General features: G+C 43.4%; 1 protein-coding gene across 4 annotated transcripts; it reads right to left on the bottom strand.

Annotated features, from left to right (window-relative positions):
- Nucleotides 1-1,581: 1,581 nt before the first annotated feature.
- On the bottom strand, nt 1,582-23,129 carry ptbp1b (polypyrimidine tract binding protein 1b). Of its 4 annotated transcripts, none has more exons than XM_071472831.1 (15): nt 23,033-23,125; nt 18,653-18,686; nt 13,112-13,172; nt 12,286-12,458; nt 12,063-12,209; nt 11,850-11,978; nt 11,360-11,470; nt 11,051-11,228; nt 10,381-10,458; nt 9,800-9,942; nt 8,142-8,175; nt 6,725-6,817; nt 5,690-5,906; nt 5,463-5,540; nt 1,582-4,081 (listed from the first exon to the last, which is right to left on the bottom strand). In XM_071472831.1, exons 1-15 carry the CDS (start codon nt 23,038-23,040, stop codon nt 3,949-3,951), a joined length of 1,617 nt encoding a protein of 538 aa, XP_071328932.1. In that variant the 5' UTR covers nt 23,041-23,125; the 3' UTR covers nt 1,582-3,948. The 4 variants fall into 4 exon arrangements, with proteins under 4 accessions (XP_071328932.1, XP_071328933.1, XP_071328935.1 ...); XM_071472832.1 differs by having other exon boundaries at nt 9,800-9,924; XM_071472834.1 differs by lacking the exon at nt 18,653-18,686 and having other exon boundaries at nt 23,033-23,129.
- Between the last annotated feature and the right edge of the window lie 22 nt (nt 23,130-23,151).

Genomic DNA, 23,151 nt, shown 5'->3' with positions numbered 1-23,151 from the left:
AGGTCTCTCAGGGCCAGGTTCCATAGAGACCAGGTCTCAGAGGCCAGAGAGAGAGGAGGGGGTGTGGGGCATGGCACAGTGCAGGTTCCATATATAATCTATCAATACAATCTTGTGATGAGATCACAACATCAACATCTTAATGTTTCAACCCAGGAAAACAAGTTAGTACTGCATTAATACATCAGCTCTCAGTCGTCTTTGATCTCAGCCACACACCTGTAAAGTTTCTTGACTGTATGTTGCAGATCGTGATGTTGTGATGGTGACAATCTGTCCACAGACAGACCTGTTACAGAACTGAAAACCAGTAGTTCCTGTTCCAGTAGGGTTCTCCAGGACCACATTTTGCCATGACACACACACAAAGGGAAAACAATACACTTCTATGTGATGAGTGAACATGGCCGACAGCATCTTTTACCACTGCCACCTGCTGACGAGAAGGAGCAATGACACAAACGACCATGAGTCTTCACATGTTCAGGTGTCAGAGTAAAGGACAGAGGAAGAGCTTAGTAACACATCCAGTCAAAACTCAGATTACGGAGAACATGAGGAAGAACATAAGGAGAACATAACAGAACATAATGGAGAAAATGCGGAGAACTTGAGGAAGAACGTGTAGAGAACATACGGAAAGCATAAGGAAGAACATACAGAGAACATGTGGAGAACATGAGGAAGAGCGTGTAGAGAACATACAGAGAACACGAACGTGTAGAGAACATGCAGGGTGCATGTGGAGAACATATGGAGAACACAAGGAAGAACGTGTAGAGAACATGCAGGGTGCACGTGGAGAACATGAGGAAGAACATGCAGAAAATGTGAGGAAGAACGTGCAGAGAACATAAGAAAGAATATGCAGAGAGCACGTGGAGAACATGCGGAGATCTGATGTTTCTGTTGGATCCATGAATGTGAGGAAGGTTCATCGTCATCATCACAGCTGACGTTTCCCGTCTTCACAATCTCTGATGTCAGTTTGTTCATCGAGGTCGTTTCACCGCTATGACTGATTTAGATTTTTTTTTGGTGCAGATTAAAAATTTGAATTAACTCAGGTGGAATCTGTCACATCTGTGCTGTTAATGTACACATGATGAAATAAGATGAATGACAGTGAAACAAATGACCTGAAGAAACATTAGACAATTATTAATTAAATTAACTCTAACCCATTAGACAAATCATGGAACCGTCCTCAAGAAGTGATTTCATCACAACTCTTCATCACAGTCTTAGTGATGAACTGATGAGTGAGGATGTTTTAGTTTCTTCTGCTCTTCACCTGTGGAACCAGCTTCCTCAACACCTGAGCTGAGTCTGTGCTGCAGCTCAATAATCACACACTGACATCTTTGAATCTAGTATGTTTCCATCTCTCAGCACTGTTTCATGTCATCTAGATGTGACTCATTTAAACATTGTTAATAGTTAGGTTTTTATTCTTTTAAATGATATTTTAATGTCCTCTTAACGTTCTGTTGTTAATGTCCATATCTCTGTAAAGCTCTGACTTGTGTTTGTGTCTCTCTCTCTCTCCCACACACACACACACACACACACACACAGCAGTTTTAGATAAAAAAGTGATTTAATGTGTTTGAACTGTTGCACACTTGAATCAAAATAAACACGTCTCATCAGATATAAAACCAACAATCACCTCTGACAACACCTGTGGTACAAAACATGTATGTACAGTTAACAACCCCCCACCCCCAACCCTCAACCTCTTACTGGCTCACTGACTGGTCCCACTCCTGCCTCACTTGTCTCACCTTACACTGAGGGCTCATGATGCATTCAAGGGACCTGGGATGAAACAGTTCTCATAGAATCATCAGTTACTGTTTAGGGTCCAGTTCAGTGTCTCAGCCTCCATGTGATGAACAACATGGTTCTTTTCCACTGTCTGATTGTACGGTGTTGTGAGGGCTGTCAGACTGACGACTCTGATGTCATGTCCAGTGTTTAAGGAATCAGGCTTTGGTTTGTGTGTCCTATTTATGGAGAGCAGAAACAGAGCAGGTGACCTGTGACCTTGTGGTCAGGATCAGACCATACTGTGACAGATTCATGTTCAAACTACTTTTTGTTGCATAAACACAGTGTGCAGACTGCAGTTCGTCATCTATGAGAATCAGCTGGATTGGAGAGCAACAGGCAGGTGCCAGGAGGTCAGATGAAAAATTACCTGTGACGTGGAGGAAGTGACACAGCTGAGACGTGTCAGGTATTTCCTGTATTCTAACTCTCTGATCAGATGCTGAAAGGAGTGCAGATATTATGTGTGCAGACTGTGAGCAGATGTATAGAATACACATCTCTGCACTCTGGTTGGTTTAGTTACAGGTAGGATGTCTTTTTCCTATTTCTAGTTTCAAAATGTCATCTGCTAAACCTCCCAGATGTCCTGAATGCACCACGACTAACGCCCTCAGCTGCTCATTCAGAGGAAACCTGTGGTTCAGACAGTGATGAAGTTCAGGTGAGCGGCTGGAATGTTGACGTGATAACATTAAGACACAGTTAAACCAAATGTCTGGTTTCAGTACATCTCTGACGGCTGCCAAGCGTCTCCTTCATCACACTCACAACGAAGAGGAGTTGGTGCCTGATGTTTGACTCAGCGCTGCAGTGAAGGCACTCCACAGAGCCTGAAGTTGCACCAGCGGGCTAAATCCAGTGAATCGGTCGAGAAATTAATAAAAACATTCCTACAGGAAACACCAAGAGCGCCTAAACCAGTTCACCATCTTTTTTTTTTTTTTTTCTTTTTTTTTTTGTCCTTAAAACCAGAAACCTGAGGCAGGTGGATTTGTCTGCATCTAAAAGGCCGTTTTTGGTTTCAGCTGTAGTGGATCACAAACTTATAAATAAACCGTTCAGAGGCAACAGACAAGACAAGGGAACAACTCACAAACCCAACAGAACACGACAAACAGACAAACAAGAAGAAACACCCAACAAATAGAAGCTCAGGAATGATTAAAATATTGCTACAATATTTGATTTGAATAAAACGTGATTGCATACATGGAAATAAAGAAATCAAATTGGAAAAAAAAGAATTTCATCTCGGACTAAAGACCCAGCAAACGGTTACAACAGAATCAGTTCAAATGTTTGACACTACAGTAACCAGCAGTACAAAACACTAACATGAAAGAAAACACCAATAAAATACACTTACAATGTGGATATATTTGTAATACATCTCAACAGTAAACCTTTGTCAACTGTTAACCTGCTCTTTGCCGGTTTACAGAGGCATGATGGGAGATTTTTTTTTCCAAGTCAAGATCATTCTGACTCCAGGAATAAGGCACAGGGATCATCTGTAGGCTAAACCAGGCTTTTCTTAACAATGCTTGGTCTAAGGTCTGACAGCCTGAGGGTAGACTCAGGACCACCCGCATGGTGTCAGGACTGGTAAAGACTCGAGTGTTACTTCAAAGGGGGAAACCAGAGGAGGAAGAGGACTAGGGCCACAAGAAACTGACAACTCAGAGTCTAAGATTAAGGAAAGAATTGAGAGTTCATGAATTCAGAATTGAAAGAATTTAAGTCCAAATTCTGGAGAATTAAAGTCAAAAGGCAAGAGTGGCTCAAGGTAACAGCTCCACAACAAGAAGGCAAGAGGGGCACTGTCTGAAAACGGTTTCCTCCTGAAAATCCAAGCCATAAACTCAGAATACTGACTATTCTGTGAATTCTGAGATTAAAAACAGAATTCCAACTTCTTCCAGACCAAAGAAGTCCAGTATTTTCTCCAGAGACCCTAATCCTCTTTGAAGGCAAAGAGATTTAAAAAATAATTTAACATCACACCAGAGTTCACGGTGGTTTCTGCAGATGTGTTGGAATGATCGGAGTGTAGTGGACACCATCAAGTCCACTCTCAGAGGAGTGGAGGATCCAGATGGTGGAGTCCGAGGCTCAGATAGAGGACTTGGAGAAGGAGACCCGCAGGTGGTGGTTCTCTCCCAAGTCATGGTTGTGGAACTCAATGAGGGACTCAATGGCCTCCTCCACTGAGCCCATCTGGATCAGAGCCATCTTATGGTCCTTCCTGAAGGACAGATCAGCAGGAGGTTCTTTAGACTTCGAACATGGTGCGTTTCTCGAAAACCATACTACAACCTCCTGAGGCTGATAATCTCATCAAAGGTGAAAGTTTTTTTTTTAATGACATTTAACAAAAACGTGACATATCATAAACACATCAAAATTAAGGGATAAGCAAAGGGGTTTGCGGACAAGAACAAATGGTTTAGGTCAAAGTCAAAGGCTGGAGGTCAGGGCAGAGAGGATGAGGACTTCAGGGCAAGGATAAGGGCTTCAGAGGAAGGATGAAGGCCTAGGGATAGGGCAAGTACAAGTGTTTGAGAGAAAGGTTAAAAGTTGTTTGGACTTGGGCAAAAGGTTTCATGATAAAAAAGAAGGCACTGTGAAATGGTTGAGGGCTTCAGCACAAGGATTGAGGCAAACCTGAATGTTTCATGATAGGAAAGGGATAGGACTTTTGGGGCGAGAATGAAGACCTCAGGTCAGGGCAAAATCAAGCCGTTTAGGGCAAAGACTGAAGCTTCCAGTCCTCAAGGACTCCAAGGGAAGGATGAGGGCTTTGGACCAAGGCTTCAGAGCAAGGCAAGGACAAGGACTTCTTGACATAAAAAATTAAAAAAAAAAAAAAAACAACAAGAATTCAAGACAAGGATGAAGGCTTCAGGACAGTACAAGCACAGGGACTAGGCAGAATTTTCAGGTCAGCATCTACAGGACAAGGAGCATTAGGGCAAGGATAGGGGTTTTAGGGCAGGGAGAAGGTTGGAGGACAGGGCAGGGATGGGGACTTCAGGGCCCACATGAAAGCTTCAGGAAGGGCAAGGGCTTTGGGACAAAGATAAGGGATTCCGGGAGAGGGTGAAGGCTTGGGGGCAAGGACAAGAACATCAGGCCACGATAAAGGGCTTCATGCCAAGGAAGAAGTATTCAGGACTGGCACAAAGATCTCAGATAGCAAACTGTGGCATGAGGCCAAGAACAAATATTCTAGGACTTAATAATAAAGATTATGGGAAAATTAGGATAGAGCTTTGTTGAACAAAGGGTGAAGTCAGTTTAGCGAAAGGATGAAGACCTCGAAACAGGTAGAGGGATTTCAGAAAAAGGCTGAAGGATTTAAGAGCTGCAGGTCAGGGCAAAGACATAAACTTCAGGGCAAGGACATAGGCAGGGGGTTTGGGGCAAGGATGAGAACATCAGGATGCACACAAGAACTAGAGGAAGGAAAGGACATCAGGCCAAGAAAGAAGACTTAAGGGCCAAAAAAGGAATTCAAGGGCAAAGATGAAGGCTTGAGAACAGGGGCAGGTATGTTGGGAGACAGCAGAGCAGTGGAAGACCTCTGGAGAGAAAGGCAGGGTGTCAATAAGCAATGGAAGACTTACTGGAAGAACTTGAAGGCCTTGACCATGGCTCCTGAACTGGAAAACAGCATCTTGAGGTCATCTTCTACCACAGAAGGGCTACAAAAAAAACAAAACAAAACAAAAAACAGAACAGCATTGAGAAATGTTGCAGGTTGTCTTAGTTTGGTGATAGGTGTAGTGTCCCTCTGTTTGGATGACAGGCCAGTTGTTGATGATGTTTGTATGGAAGAAGTTGAAGGACTTACGGGATATTGGAGAGGTGTAAGGTGGCAGAGGGTGGGAAGATGTTGGAGTAGTTTTTGGAGCCAGGCTTCTTGAAGCGGTGCAGGGGGGAGTTGCTGTAGTCTTTGGTCAGGCCCTGGTCCTCGTGGCCTTCACGGGGAAGCTGGACATTGGTGTGTTTAGACAGTGTGATGCGCAGAGGCTTCCCATGCAGCCGCTGGCCGTTCAGGTGACTCATAGCTGCAAACCAGATGAGTGGATAACACTGCTCAAGTTTCTGACCAGACAAGGACCAAGCTTAAATGTGTCTATGACCATGAAAAATAAATATGATGGCTACAGAAGTTAAGTAGACCCGCTTGACATCAATGTCAGTATGTCTTGATAAAGACAGAATCATCTCATTATGTCAAACTAGTTCTCAACACTGTTTGTGTTCCTCTGTCTCTAGACTGAGAGGGATGAAAAGGACAGATATGAGACATCTATGTCCTGATCATCATTACACTGTTTCCTCTGTACATAACTTTGTGTCATTTGGGGTTTAGGGTTGGGGAGCTTAATGTCTATTCTTGACTTTTTGACTCCATAAATAAAAACAGGCTGTATTTTCAGGCAGGGAAGCTGCACAGTTCCACGTTTCTGGTTGTGTTGACATACAATTCATATTTCAGAACCTGTGAATCAATTGATGATGATGATGACGACGATGATATTGATATTAAGTGATAATCCTAATTCTTAGAAAAAAAAATTCTCCCCACCCTCAATTTATCCTTAGATAACAAGCATAAAAAGTAAATTATATAATATGAACATCTGTAATTGGAACCTGGAATTTTCTTACAGATCTTTAAAGAAAAAAAAAAAAAAAAAAATCACTTTTTGAACTATTTTTGTCTTCGAACGTAGAGAAGTGACAGGGACTGAGAATGACCTGTCAGTCAGAATGGAGGCAAGAACACTGCAGCTGCAGTGAACTGTCTCAACCACCTGAAGACCCTGAGCACATCTGAAAAAGGACCGAGCAGCAGCGGTCCACTCGTGGAGGTTGTTACCTAGTTGAGCCTGTGTGCTGTCAGACATCTGAACCAGAGCATTTTCCTTCTTGTTGAACAGAATCTTCACTCTCATCACATCTCCATAAACACCTTAACACACAGCCAGAAATACAACAACAGGTTACACACTTGCTACATAGGACATCACACGAACATCTGCACATAATGTTAAATCCTACAAGAAGCTGTTTATGACACTGGACTGACTACAGCCAAGCCACTGACCCTTGGTCTAATGCTCAAATTAAACTAATGTGGAGAAGGTTTTTCTGAGAACTCCTTTGTTTAATAAAGAAATCTGTGGAGGTGCTGGATGTAAACCTGGAGGTGGAGGGAGGAGCAGCAGTGAGACGCTGCTGTCAGGAAGTGGGAATCTAATGAATTTGTAAATTTAATCTAGGAAGTAGAATTCCTGATGGTTATACACAGGAGATGCAGTGAGGAAGTTCAGGGTAAGGGTCAGAGAAAATTAAAAATGGCAGATTACATCGTGTAGGAGCTGTGGATTACTGAGTGTTGACTAAAAAAACCAGGAGCAGCTGATTCAGCACTGAGGACATGCAAACTGAAAGAAACTCGGCATGCAAACTCAAACTGAGACAGGATCACTGAGATCAATGAAACACAATAAGTGCAGCTCCTCAGAGGTCACTAAAGGCCACACTGAACATTCTCAGGTTGCTCTCTCACCAGGAGAAAAGCAGCATTTCAGTCAATTGATTGATTAAAAACAAAAGTTATTGTGATAAATAATGTCATAATGGAATGAACCAACATTACCAGTGTGAGGCTTTTATCTCTGACTTCATACAATTTAAAAAAATAAAATAAAATAAAAAATAAAATCAGCGGATTTTAATTTTTTACATAAACATTATTTTTTAAATAAAGGTCATTAAAGGTCTATGTTTTAACTTCTCATGTGTTTTATCTGACGTGTACAATGTGAGTAAATTAAACAGACAGAAAATAAACTGAGCTTTCCATCTGTATTTACACGACTGGTCATACCTGTCCTCACCTGATCGCCTGATGACCTCACTCTCTGCCTCTAGACAGCTCTTTCCTGATTGGCTAGTCTCTTTACCCACCTACTCTGTAAGTTGTAGCTGATGATGGTCATTGTACACTCTCCTAGTTTTTCACCACTCAGTGAATGAGTGTTTATGGCAGGTAAACACACCTGATCTTATGAGAAGACTTAATGACTGTTTATCATCAAACTGCTATAATCACTGAGAAAAAGCTGCAAATATTGTGATCAATAAACTCAAATCAACAAATCAACACATAACCTGACACAACCAGCAGACACTTGTTTAATAAATGCAAAAGAAAAGAGGAAACAACAAACATGAACTTAAATCAACAGGTGATACTGAGAATTCAAAATAAGAAGCTAGTGACAACATACCGAAGAGAATAAAGAGGCAGTGGGGCGTAACTCTCTTTAAAGACAGCAGAGAAGGCAGCGGAGGGACAGGACAGGTAAAGGTGGGAGGGCAGGACAGGTGGAGGGTCCGAGGCGTTTCCATGGCAACAAATTAAAGAAAAAAAAGACAGGTGAGGGGTCAATCAGAAGGTTAATTACCTTTGGAGAAGAGGAGGGGTCAGATGATATCAATGAGAGAACATGTTCACACATGACTGCACAGGTATGCGTTTGTTTGCACAGGGGTGTGTTTGTTTCTGTGAGGAGATGTTTTTGGTTTTTTTTTGGGGGGGGGGGGGTGGGGTCATGACAACAGAGCTTAATATGGAGGCATTAAAAACATCACAAGAAGTCAACGGGTGAGAAAACATTTAATGTCTGACAGAAGAAGAAACTCAAACTGGACTTAAACCATGATGATGTAATGAAGGAGAACCAATCACTGAGCTGCATGAGGACCTGTCAGAGCTGTGAGCTCTGACTGGTTGTAATGTTACTGATGTAACGCTGATGTAACACTGGCAGAGTTATGACAACAGAAAATCAGTGAAGCCTTGGATTTAATAACTGGACCACTCCGGAAGTGGATTTACTCTGATGTTCAAGGTCATTAGCAGCCTCCCCTGAGTTTCAGCAGGTGGACAGACAACCTGACATGATCCTGAAGGGACCTTGATAAATCATGATGTGGATCTGTCCAGGTCCAGGTCCAGGTCTTGAGGCTCCTCCACCTGTGGGAGGTTTTCTGTTTACACCACACACAGATCTGCAGGTTCTTCAGCCTCAGTCTCATCAGGCCATCATGTTCATCATATGCAGCAGCTTCCTCTGTGGTCTCCATGGCAACAGGACTCTATCCTCCATGATGCGTGGTGGACTCATGAACAGAGATGTGAACCAGCTCCTTCAGCTGTGACTCTGATCATCTGTGTGGAGCTGCTGGAGTCTCAGCTGGATTTAGTCCTCTTCTAGACCTGAACCACCTCCATCTATAGACAGTCTGTTTGTGGACTGATGAAGATCTGAACTCATCATCATCAGCTCTTCTTCATCCTCAGTCTCTGAGATGTTTGTTGTGAGGCCTGGTTCACATCAGCTGATGTTTTTCTTTATCAGTCAAAGTGTCTCTGACCCATAACCTCGAGTCTGGTCTCCCTGAGTCCAGGACTGATCCTGACTCCAGGTAGTCGAGGTTCACACTGTTTCTGAGACACTGAGTGTGTTTGACTGATGTTTAACATTGTGTTGTTAATTAAAACAGATTGTATTTGTTCATTATTGTAACTTCGGTAATGATCTGATCACAGAGCAAACGACCACCTGATTGGTTTTTATTATATCTCAGCAGCTCAGTGAAAAACTTTAACCGGGGCGAAGGTTAAACTGGCCCAGTTAGAAAAAGTTCTGAGAACCAGAAACTGGATCCAACAGTGTCCTCACAAACCTGCTGCTGGACTGAGTCTGAGCAGTGTGAAGTGGACCAGCAGGACACAGGTTCTGTGTCTCTGTGCAGGTTCAGCTCATCTCAAACAGGCTGTAACACGTGAGCATAGCAGACACACAGACCTTTGTCCCAGTAACATGTCAGACGTCATGTGAGGGACCAGAGGATGAGGTGGACTGTGTTCTGTCAGACTCACCTCGGGGTTCAGGTTGCTGACCAGTACAACACAGTGTCCAGCAGAGATGGACGGGAATCCCAGCCTGGTGGCCCCGGGGAGGGACAGAGAGGCCAGGGCTCCGGGCAGAGCAGGGACCGTCAGGCCTGGATAGGGGGAGGACACTGGGGGAGGTGAGACCAGTAAACACCAACACTAAAAACCGCAGGAGACCCTGACTGAGACTGATGAGACCAGGATCCTAACAAAGTGTGACTACATCCAGGACGGATATATCAAGACCACTGCGGACCTGCACAGACTGGTTCTGGTCCTGGTGCAGGTCTTCAGGATCACAGGTGATGAGAACATAAAACTATTCAAACACTAATCATCATCAATCATCAATTAAATAAAGGACAAAATTAAGTGATATTTTATATCCAAAAGGTCAAACTTCTCTGACATCATCATGTTCTGTAAAAACACTTGACTGGTTGGTGGAGCATCACTTCCTGCTGGTAATCATGGAAACAGACAGGTTCCACAAGAGGTCAGATTTCAAGCTATAAGCAGTGTCTGTGACGGACATCAGTCTGATTGTCACTGCAGGTGAGACTCACCTGCAGGCTGGATGGTGAAGGCTGGCGGGAAGGCGTGAGTCGCTCCGGCATAAGGCGCAGCTGAGATGATACCTGGAGCTGCAGAACAAAGACGCACCTGAGTTTCCACAGAGATCAAATATGAAATGAGCATTTACCAAACTGTTCATCAGAGGAGATGACAGTTGGCAGCCGATGCTCTGACACTGACAAACCTTCATATCCACATCTCAACAAATCCTCTGCTTTTATTTTCTTAGTTTGTGGAAAAGGAAGTGACTTCCTGTGTATACACATTTTTTTTCACACACAAACACACACACACACACACACACACACACACGCTAACATCACGATTACATTCAGAGAGCAGCCGTGTTGTTGCCTGGACTCTGTTTTCATTGTGTTTTGATTTGTGCCGTCAGTGAACGTTCATGTCACAGCTTTGTTGACGTCTGTGTCATGTCAGGGTGGAACTGAGCTGATCTACACTAGAAGTTGTGTGTTTGCTGTTGGACTGTTTGCGATGCTGTTGGTAGTTTAGTCACAGCTGTCAATAACTTTAACTGTGGAACATGAAACATGTTGACGTGTCAGATGAGTTAACATCTGCTCTTTAACATCCTGTTTGTGAGGCTGAGGGTGTGGTGGTGGTACAGTAGCAGTCTTTTTTTTGGGGGGGGGGTCTTACTGAAGGCTGTAGCCATAGCTGGGTGCTCCATGGTGGGCTGGCTGTCCCCGGTGGGCAGGTCAGGTCTGGTGAAGTCTCGGCTCTTCTCATTGTTGTATTTGACGTTGAGGCTGGTGAGTTTGGAGAAACTGATCCTCAGAGTGCAGCAGCCATTATAGATGTTCTGTCCATCCAGAGACTGACACACACAGACACACACAGACACACACAGACACACACAGACACACACACACACACACACACACACACCTCATGAGGACATCAGCTCACATGTCGGTCTTTCTGGTCCGGCTGGGGGACAGGACTCACCAGTTTGGCAGCCTGGGCAGATGCTCCGTCAGGATACTGCAACAGAGCCTGGAACTGACTGTTCTTGGTGAAGACGATGATCCTCAACACAGTGCCAAACTTGGAGAAGATCTGAGGACCAGAGTTCAGCTGATCAGAGTATTTAAGGAAAACACTGAGTCAGACTGATCCTCTCTCATGTCAGTACAGTCAACATCAAGATACAGCCAGAAGCTGTTAGCTTAGCTTAGCATTAAAATTAGAGGCAGAGAGAAACAGATTCATTAACAGTTTCGAGGTGGTGGGAGGGGGGGGTCCTTCCTGCTGGTCTCAGGGACCAGATCAGCACAGACATGTGACCCTGAGTGCTGCCAAAAAACTGGACTCCTACACTCACTTCTGTACCTGAACGCATCCTGTGCTTGAAGTGATATCAACGACCAGCTGATGTTTCTCATGTTTTTTCAGTGGTGTGTGTCTCCTGGTTGTGTTGCTGTTGTGTTGATGTTACCTGGCAGAGGGCATCCAGGGTGACAGGATACACCAGGTTCTCCACCACCACCCTCAGCACTGTGCTTGGAGCCGCCAGAGCCGGGTCCACATGAGATGTACTAAGGGCCCGAAGAGCAGCCTGGGCCCTCTGAGAGGACGGAGGGAGGGAGGGTGAATGTGTGACACTGGTGCAGAACAGATGCTAACAGCTGCTAACAGGAAAGAGTGTTACCTCCTGGTTGGGCGAGTTGTCTGTCTTGAGCTCCTTGTGGTTGGAGAACTGGACGTAGACCGGGTGGTGTCTGATAATGGGCATCACTGTGGAGTAATAACCCACCATGTTCTGAGCCGCTTCCTCAGAGTTCATCTCTAAGAAGGCCTGACAGGACCAGAGAGGACAGGTCAGAACCAAGGACCAAAACATCTGTAAAAACTTACAGGTCAAAGTCCTGGACCTGGTTCTTGGCTTTGAGCATCAGCAGGTTGGTGACGTCTCCGAAGGGCAGACCCAGGCTGATCACCTCGGCCTCAGTGATGTCGTTGGGAAGCTTACGGATGTGGATGACCCTGGACGGCGCCCCGGGACCTCTTATGTCACCTTTGAACTTCTTGCTGTCGTTGCCATTGGCTACAGAGTAGAGGAAATGATGCATCAGTTGCTCGATCCTGTTACTAAGGAGATGATTTCCTGACTCTTTTAAGGTTTAAATGGTTCCTCAGGTTCATTTTCATTAGATTCAGGCTGCCACAGACCTAACAAGGCAGACTGCTGACCTCATTAGACATCAGAAACCAGGGTTTTAGGAATAATGTTCATGAGTTAAAATCTCTAAAGTGATGTTGAATTTCTCATATTTCATTTATTCAATTAGCTGTTACTTTATTTAAATAAATCAACAACTCAAAAGAACTTGACTCTTATTTACTGTTTCTGTCACTTTGATCATAAAGCTCCTAGTTCAGCTGTAAAATATCTGGACTCAGTATAATCTTCATCACAGCCTCCAGCTCCCAGCATCAGTGGGTCAGAGGGAGCAGCAGGTCACCTGTTCAAGTTGTGTGGTGGAGACAACTACATCATCAACACAACATCACAGCAGCATCTTTGTGTCCATTCCCTTTGATCAGTATTTTCTTTAGCAGACCACATCTTGATCACAGTCATGTGATTTTAATTAGACCAGTAGAGACTGTGTCCGTTGTGGTGCTGTAGTCATGGTGACAGTAAAGTATCAGCTGACTGTTCATATCAACACACGTAAAGCTGCATTGTGATCTGACCTGTGGTGCTCATGATATACGGGCCGTTGGAGACGCTGGAGAAAAGTTCGTCAGATCCTCTCTGAAACAGAAAAACATCATCAGACACAGACACAGACACAGACACACACACACACACAGACACACACACACACACACACACACACAAGGCTGGTTCTGGTGGTGGCTGATGACATGTCTCTGCTCTCATCTACTTCTGTCTGTTTCCACTGTAGTGCTCAGTCACGACCTTATCCCTGACTTCATTAGATTCATGTCAAAGTGTAACAGGAAGTAAACTCACACCATTGTTGTTGTTGATGCACAGCAGTGTTTCTAACAGTCTGCTGATCCCAGCTTTTAAACTGAAGGTTTCCTGCTTCAGTTTGATATGATGGTAAACGTCTCTGGAGACGTCATGTGATGACACGTTTCACTGCTTAATGTGAGACAGTTAACCAATGAAAGGACTGCGTTCAGCAGATTAAATGATGGTGTCATTAGATCAGACAGGAATGCAGATGATGTGTGTATGGACCCAGTGTTTTTAAAATGAGACTTTAAAAATCCAGCATATGCAAACTGCCTCAGGTGAAGAGACTCCTGACAGAACAAAGACTCACTTCCTGTTTCCTGACAGCTATTTTATTCATGGACACAAAACTGTGTGTGTAGTTTCCATAAACTTGATTCAAGTCAGTCTTCATAGTTGTGGGTCATAGCTACAGTCACACTGTCTAAAACCTGGAGTGGTGGACTTCAGTCAGGATCTGGGACCACGGTCTGGATTCTGGATTTGACCCTGTTCCTCTCCCTGTCACCTCAGAGTCAGTGTGATGGGGCCTAAACATGTTCATACTTGACAAATACAACAAGTGAATCTAAACCCTGAGAGGAACTGACAGCTGGAACACCAGCTTCAGTCTGAAAACACCACTGTCAGCTTAACTCCCCCTTCCTCCCCCCTCACCCCCAGCAGGCAGCCGGGGTGAATTCCTGTGCTGTGGAGCTCTATCAAAACCAGATGTAGACAAACAGGCTGAGCCTCATTCAACAGTCAGTCTGACTGTAACAGAGTCATTCAACAGTATGACTGTAACAGAAATAAGAAAAGCACTGTTTAGTATTAGACCAACTTTATCCTCTGTGACGTCAACCTGAATGTCTTTGGTAAAAAAAAAAAAAAAAATCCCATCACAGTTCCAAATATATTCAGACCAACAGTGAGAAACCGTTTACTGACTCAATGATCAGTAATAATCAGATCATCATTTCTCAATGATCTGTGTCAGTCGTATTATGATGGATTTCCATGTCTCCACAGATGTTGTTTAGACACTGTCAGAGTCATTAAAGGCTGTTTCTCTCAGAGGAACCTGAGCAGAGTTTTTTCTGTGAGAACAAAGCAGCTCAGATCTTCTTACTGATCCTCCATCAATAATAGAGAGAAACCTGAGACCAGCTTCCTCGGCCTCTATCTCCATCTGTATCTGACAGCTGCCAACCGACACACACACACAGACACACACAGACACACACACACACACACACACCTTGGCCCTGCTAACAGTCAGAAACCAAACCTCCTGCTGAGAACAGATATGATTACTGAGGCTCTGCTGTGTTGTTGTGGCTCCTCTCTGCAGACACTTCACTTCATAAACTCAGTCTCTGTCCAGTCAGAGCTGCTCATCACTCTCCTTTGACCGGGTGCTGTCACTTCTCTCTATTCACCCAGAGCTCTGGTGGCTGAGGGCTCTGATCAGATGTCTCCTGTTGGAGTCATTCCCACCCTCTTTCTCCCCTCATTTCCTGTCTTCTCTGTAATATTGACTCTAATAAAGACTTGAAAAGCCTCAAAAATACTTTAAAGAGCCAAATGTCCTCTGATGTGTTTCCAGTGTGAGGATGATCTGCTTTCATTGGTCCTGTGGTAAACTGAACAGAACAGAGCAGCTTTACGTTCTCAGCTGTTGGTCAGACAGAACAAGACCTGTGGACCTGCAGTTTCTCACGATCTACTGACAATATTGATTAATGGATACTGAAACTGTGTGTGTGTGTGTGTGTGTGTGTGTGTGTGTGTGTGTGTGTGTGTGTGTGTGTGTGTGTGTGTGTGTGATCTGATATGACTCTGCAGGTTACTGAACAATTAACTCAAAGTAAGGGGCACTATCTCCTCAGTGATTAACTGAATAACTTTTGAGGTTATTAAAATAAATTTGACATATTATAAAGAAAAACTTCAATCATTTGTGAGGGAAACTTGGACAAACATTTTGTCCTTTTCTACAAACCAAATTATTTATTAGTGAAATGAGAAAATGATCAACAGATCCATCAATAATGAAAATGATCCTGTGACCAGGTGATGTCGTCTTCCAGGTGATTCCTGGGAAATTATTCCAGAACAGAAACACCTGCTTCTCTTTTCCTCCAGCATCAAAATTCTGATCGTTTCCCATTTCAACAGGAAGTTGACCACGATGAGGAAACAAACAAAAAACAACTCATGAGATTTTTGGAGACAATTTTAAAATGTTGAAATTATAGGTCCTATATGTTTACATCAGTTTATCATCAAACACCCACACTTTTCCAGACCTTTCCAGGCTTTTCCAGAGCAGACCCAGCAGCCCCTGCTGACCTCAGACCAGATCCTGGTGTAAAGGAACATTACACAACATGGCTGCACAGATTTGAGATCTTTCTAAAAGTCTGCAGTCCACCAGCCCAGACCAGAGTCTGTATCAGCTGGGACCAGCACCCTGCCATCAGTGATAGTTCAGGACTCTGAGTGGAGCCCTGAAATCACCGAGCATCACCCTCCTCTGGCCAATAAACACGCAGTACTGCGGCGCAAGAGGATGAAAATCAGATTTAATTAACCAGTCACAGTGGAGGAGGACGGATCTGTTCGTAGCCTGACAGGCAGAGTTAAGGGCAGCTCTGAGTGTGGACCAGGGTGGTGAAATGTGAGGTCCTGGTTTACCTGACTCAGCACCTGCAGACAGGTTCACATTACCGTCTCCAGTCTCAATTATTCAGATGTTTATGTTCACGTTTCCTCATGTTTCAGCGGGCAGGTCTAAACACTACAATACCTTTGAGTGTCAGCAACTGTTGCCATGGAGAAGAAGCTGGTCAGAGCTGCTAACCCTAACCCTATCTCATGAGTTGACCCCAAATATTAAAAGGGAGCTGGTTCCCGGTGCAGGTTGTGTTTGTATTTTTTCAACAGCATCACCTGCAGCTCAGGTGACAGAGGGTGAAGCTCTGTGATTGGATGTTTAGTCAGACCAGGTCATACAGGTGACATTCTCACCTGGGCTGTAGCAGCAGATGAATCTCTGCTGGACCATGAGGTCAAATAAAGAATGTATTCAAACATCATGTTTCAAACATTTAAGATGAAACTTTGAATAATGTGACAACCACAGATATAAAAACATCTGACCGTTAGACTAAAGAAGCTTCATTCATTCATTCTCACGCTGCAGGACATTTAACTTTTCTGAATAAAAGCCCTCCAGGGAAGATTCTTTTGCCATCTGTTTCACATTAAAAGCTTTGTTGAGTCACCATGAACCAAAGTAAACGGGAATGGGTAAATCTAGGCCCCACGCACCACAGATGATCAAAGCTGTCAAAGTGATCAATAAATCCACCAATACATGAGCAAACTGTTTCCTGCTGGTTCTCCACAGAACCAACAGCAGGAGGTGAACACCTGACATTCCTGTTCCTCCTACACACCACACCTGACACCTCCATCTGTCGACAACACAGCGAGCCCAACGATCCAACAACTGCAACACAAACAACACACAGTGTCACTGGTTCTAAAGCTTCACCTGTCTGAAGACCAGTCTGCTGACAGGTAAATTTCAGAAAATTAATTGGAGAAAACTATATCGATAATGGTAGAGATCATTTCTCATGTTAAAATAACATGATTCGACGCTTCTGCTTTAAATAATTTGAATTCATTTGTGATTTGTTGAGGTTTTAACTGTTCCACATCCTGTTTACTCATTAACGCACCTGTATCAATCATCTAACGATGTAACAGTACACCTGTCTCAGTTCTCAGCCGTCATCATGTAGCAATGATGAGCTGCAACTAATGAGTATTTTCACCACTTCTCTGGTTGGAACAGACAGAAACAGGATTTTATTTACTGCGATAGTTAAACTGACAATCTGACACAGTTAAGATGAAACCTGATAATTATTTACTCCTCTGCTTGAAAAGTCAAAATCATAAAAATGACTAATCAATTACTGAAGTAGACTAATTTCAGTTCAGTGAACTGACAACAACCCACTGACATTTTTAATCAGCTGCTGCAGTGACAACATCAAGTTCACCAGTGTTTTATAAAAATGAGGTTTCACTCACTCAAAACACATCATCATCATCATATTCACTGGCTTCAAGACATGTCCTTTAACTCAGTGAGGCAGAGACACCAAACTGTGTCTTATCACACAAACTCCAGCTTCAACTGCTGCTGCTCCTGCTCCTCCTCCTCACCTCTGAGTCAACATCCACACCGACACACCTGAATACATCACATGACGATTCATGTACACTGGGCATGTGCCAGCTTGTTAAGATTAAACGCTATAAAAATTTAATATGATTATATCGACCAAAATTATCACATTTATCAGTTTTATCGTGTAGTTCAAAAAGTAACTTTCATCAGTTTTTACCATGGAAACCACAAAACAAATAAATAATTAGCAGCACTTTGCAACAAGAACATTATTTTCTTCATTCATTGTTTTTGTCCATAAAATGTGAGAAAGGTGAGAAACAGCTGCTCTAATCTCCCAGTGGCAGCTGAGGTTTTGTTCAGTCCAGAATCAAAGTGATTCAGTTTAATATCAGTACTCTTCCACTGGCTCTTTATCTTAAAACTGACTGAAAGGATTTTTTAATTATTCAAACAGCTGCAGATTAAACGTCTGATCGTTGCTCCTGATAAACAGAGACCAGTTCTCCAGTTTGTTTTTTCGTTGCTGAGTAGAAACATGTTCATTCTGTTTGCACCGGTGCAGCAACCAATCCATGAATCCTTAATGTCCTAACGACTGAGTTCACTAATTACAAATGCCCAAGAAACCCAGATATCAGCTGGTGTTCACACCTCAGCTGGAGACTGGAAATCACTTTGACAGATAATCAATAATCAGTTACTGGCTATCAATCAACTAAGCAGTTCACCTCTACGGTGACAGCTGGTCACTGAGCTTTTAATAGAAATAAACTCAAAACCACAGATTGTTTCTTCTGAAATCAGTCAAACCTCTGATATGACTGTAAAATCAGCTGTTTGGTCCGTTGTTGTTGTTGTTGTTCCTCAGACTTGTGGAGGAATGTGACTTAAGCTCTACTACTTTTAGACAAACCTCCAAACTAACTACAGAGAAGACTGAAGGTTCTCAGACACTTAGTGATGTTCACAGAAGAAAACAAACCAACAAGCCAGACAGAGAGGAGGAGGAGGAGGAGGAGCAGGAGGAGGAAGAGGAGGAGGAAGCAGAGGTGCCTACCTTAGTACCAACTGTTATATCGTGGTGGACACTGCTGTGAAGAAAAGACAGCGTGTTAGAAGCAGCAGGGAGAAAAACTCAAACAGCAAAAAAAGTCAAATGAGGTTAAATAGGTGTTGTTGAGGAGACGCAGGGAGGGAGGAGCAGAGAGGAGAAGGGGAGTCATCATGTTCACAAGTTCTGACCCTGAGGACAAAAGTCTAAACCACAACATGTGAACTTCTGTCCTTCAGTGATAAACAGCTGCAGGTCATCAGTGATCATTAATACAGAGCTGGGACCAGGATTAGTACGTCTGTCTATCAGACACCTGAACAGGTGCTGTCTGTTTCTCTCCTGATGAACAAGATTCCTGCTGTACTCTGGTCGGATTGTAGACGGGGACATACAAGCATCAGGTTTTGACTCATCACCCGGTCGTGCACGAGGTCCACTGTCCACCTTCATCATGACAGTCCAACAATGACTCCTCATCATCAGCTCTGCTTTGAACAGACTTCATTGACAGTCAGTCAAAAAGACAACAGGCTGACACTCAGCAGGTCCGCACACAGGGAGAGTGTCTCTGTAACACTGTAGTAATAACTACCGAGTTGTGTTGTTGTGTTGTTGTGTCTCTACTGTCTTCCAGCTGTGTTTACATTGACTTTGTCTGATGGTTTTCGTGGAGCAGCTCTTTCTTATCTGGTTTGTTGAACATTTTGTCAGAGTTTAACTGAACAAGCTTCACATCACTGAACAACAACACAACTGGACTCATGAAATGAACCCTCACAGTCTGAGAGGTTGTGCAGCGGCCGCCTGTCTGAATACATCAATCAATCACCGCCGTCAAACAGACACCTTTCAAAGTAAAGCACTTCCTCTGTGCTCTGTGTCAGTGACCAGCAGCAGGTCTGAGAACAGTCAGTCAAAATCCTCCTGAAGACATGAAACCTTATTTCTGATTCAGTTCATCAAATACAACAAATATAAAGTTAATTACAAGTAGAGCTGAAACAATCAGTTGATGACAGAAACTATTTTGATCATTTATCAATAATTTCATATCTCAAGTAGAAATCGTGACATTGTCTCAGTGTGGATTTGGTAAAAAAAAAAAAACAGTCCTGGACCCTCTGACCCCCACCACACTGCTGACTGTAAATCCTGGATCATCATCAAGTCTGTATTATACAAAACTGAAGTCAGTGATTAGTGGGACAGACGTTAGACTGATGAGGTCTGACTGTAGCTACACCATGATGTCAGCTCCTCCTCCACACACACACTAAACCATGTTACATACTGAACTAATGATCTCTGCAGGAAAACGACCACTGTTCTATTTCTGTCCATCCAGACCTCACATCCACTTCCTGTTGGTTTCCAGCATGATCACTCATCAGCACCAGTCAGTAAACTGGACCATTATACACCTGTCCCTCTGTCTCTGGACCTGAACACGCTCCCTGTGCAAACAACACAATGAGGGGGACCTGAACAGCTGTAACATCTGGCCTGCATCTACACCTTCAAATATCACAAGTTTCAAAAGTCAAAATAACACCATCTACCTAATGACACTGCAAACTCATTACATCTGAACATACATCGATCAGCCATAAAATTATGACCCCCCTGTCTGATTTTGAGTAGGTCCCCCTTTTTCCACCAAAACGGCCCTGACCTGTCGAGGCCTGGACTCCACTAGACCTCTGAAGGTCTGCTGTGGTTCTGGCACCAAGCCGTCAGCAGCAGGTCCCTTAAGTCCTGTAAGTTGTGAGGTGGCGCCTCCATGGATCTGACTTGTTTTTCCAAGACATCCCAGAGATTCTTGAAAATTTGGTGGCCAAGTCAACACCTCGAAGTCGTTGTTGTGTTCCTCAAACCATTCTTGAACCATTTTTGCAAAGTGGCAGGAGTATCATTCTGCTGAAAGAGGCGGTTCTGACACCTTTCTATCAGAACCACCATTAACTTTCTCAGTAAATTGAACTACAGTTGCTCTTCTATTGTACTGGCCGCCCATGACCATGTTGTCGGTTCACTGATTTTGCTTCCTTGGACCACTTTTGGTTGGTCCTGACCACTGCAGACCGGGAGCATCCCACAAGAGCTGCAGGTTTGGAGATGCTCTGACCCAGTCATCACAGTTTGGCCCTGTGTCGAAGTTGCGCAAATCCTTATGCTTGGCCATTTTTTTCTGCTTCCAACTCATCAACTTCAAGGACAACACTTGTTCACTTGCTGCCTAATATATCCCACCCACTGCCAGGTGCCATTGTAATGAGATAATCAATGTTCACCTCACCTGTCAGTATGGTGTATTTTCTACATGTAGCTCAGACATTTCCTGGTGTTTTTCAGGGTCTGAATTTATGAGGTAATACTGCTACACAGGGAAGATTTGAGATCAACAGAAATTTAACAACAACAATAATAATAATAATAATAATAATAATAATGGTTTAATTTATACCTCAATATACCAGCACATCACCCAGCCCTGATCAGGACCTGATCACATGGTTTCTCTAACCAGGAAACCTACTGAACATCACTGAAAATAAAACTCAGTTTCGGGGAAGACAAACACTCACATTTAAAAACATGAAAACTTAGCATGAAACAGAGTTAAATGTCAAAATGAATATGAGCAACACAGAGTCAGACAAAATGTCTTAGTCACCACGGTAATACTTAAAGAAAAACCGGCTGGTCAGGATGACGCTGATACGACTGTACAGAGTGTAAACCAGCTGGAAGAGGACCCCTCAGGGCACAAATGAGTCCTGACGGAGCACAAATATTCACATCAGGAGCTCAAACGCCTCCAAGTCTCCAGCTCCTCACTGCAGCCAACAACATTTCTGTTACACACACTGTGGACACAACCTGACTGTTGTCAGAGAAACTGCTAACACACTTATAACCACAAACAAATCATCAATCATGTTGTAATGATGGAGAACAAACAGGATTAACTTTGATCACATCAACATAAAGTTTAAACAGCTGCAGGGCAAACTGGTTAGTTACTTCACGTTTCCTCCATTTGCCATCAACTCTATGGAGTTCACTCTGACACCACCTACAGTGTCGCCAGGTTAAAACATTTAACATTAAAAACTCAGTTTCACTTATATTCAGTTCACAGGAACGTCCCTTATGTTCGCTCTTGTGAGAACTGAACTCCATATGAAAAACCGTCATTTTAAATCGCTTTGCCTTTTCACAAACCTATTAGAACATGAATCTTGCACTTGATGACTGAACTGGAACCACTCCTCAATTCGGCTCACATGCAACACACGAAAATAAATTATTTGTATAAAATATTCGGTTTTATAAGTGGCTTGCTCGCAAAAAACTTACATCTTCCGTTGCGTCCGTTCGCTATCACCCAAGTGGAACCTCATAACGAATTCCATATGAAAAAGCGTAATAAGCGCAAAGATCTCGACCATGTCCTTAAAACCAAACAAATCTTATGTCCCCTGAACTTCGCACGAATAAGGTCGAACTACTACTAAATTCGGCACATACTGGACACCCGTAGTTGCATCAATTTTTACAAAATCTACAGTTTTACAAATGATTGTTTTGCTGCATAAAAACCAAGTCTGGCGATATTCCGTTTAAATTACGGGCTCCAGTCTGAATTGAAACGGTGTCGTTAGCTCTCGAACGCATAAAACCGATTTTTTTTTTTTTTTTTAATTAATGTTTTTTTATTCATTTGACAGGCAAAAGTACAAACAATGAGAAATAAGGATTTTTTCCTTATAAAACCGAATTTTATATAGACAACCTTCACTTCAAGAATCAAAAGGTTCATAAAACCATGAACATATTGGAACACAACTCTTCGACTTTAAAGCAATTACCTGGAACAACACTTCAATTCCGCATCGATTTAACCTTCGAAGCTACAACAAATTTAATAAAATCTAAACTTTTACGAGTGAGAGACTGTCCGGCAAAACCACCGCAGTGGGCGTGAGAACACCGAACATAACAACTGAAGTTCTGTGTCTGAGAATCTCCCCACACCTTGAACCGTACTTTACAGTCGTGTTGTGCGTTAAGGAAACGTGTGTGGTGGGTAAAAGAGGCCACATTGAACTTCCAGGCGATGTTAATGGAGTTTGGTGTGCAGTTGTGTCCGCAGAGAATGGCCCATCCTGAGGCTAACACTACAGCTAACTCGGCTAGCTTAGCTTCCTGGTCCTGCCACAAACTCAACTTTAGCTACAGCTGAGCGACACGGGCCCCGGCTGCTCTCTAGATAAAACATTTTTCCCGCTACATATTTAGCTAACTGTCCTAAAATGTGAGTGAATCAACCAGAAACTACAGTTAACTGAGGGGAGAACGTAAGTCGATGGGATAACTCACCCGTCCATTGCACAACACGGAACTGCGGAGCAACAGGTTTCAGCCAGCGGCCAGCAGGACGTCCAGCCACCGCCGTTATAAACCCACAAAATGGCGTCCGGCAGGAGGAGTTCCCTGAT

This window comes from Trachinotus anak, unplaced genomic scaffold (assembly GCF_046630095.1).
Source record: "Trachinotus anak isolate AG129_WGS33_773 ecotype Australia unplaced genomic scaffold, CSIRO_AGI_Tana_v1 ptg000040l, whole genome shotgun sequence".
Taxonomy (NCBI): domain Eukaryota; kingdom Metazoa; phylum Chordata; class Actinopteri; order Carangiformes; family Carangidae; genus Trachinotus; species Trachinotus anak.
Note: the sequence above shows the minus strand (reverse complement) of the source record. Positions and strands in the feature narration are given on the sequence as shown.

Coding starts and splice junctions, on each gene's coding strand:
- ptbp1b (XM_071472831.1), bottom strand. Junction 11,471..11,849: donor CCCTGGATGCCCTCTGCCAG/GTAACATCAACA, acceptor TCTGGTCCTCAG/ATCTTCTCCAAGTTTGGCAC. Junction 11,229..11,359: donor CTGCCCAGGCTGCCAAACTG/GTGAGTCCTGTC, acceptor TGTGTGTGTCAG/TCTCTGGATGGACAGAACAT.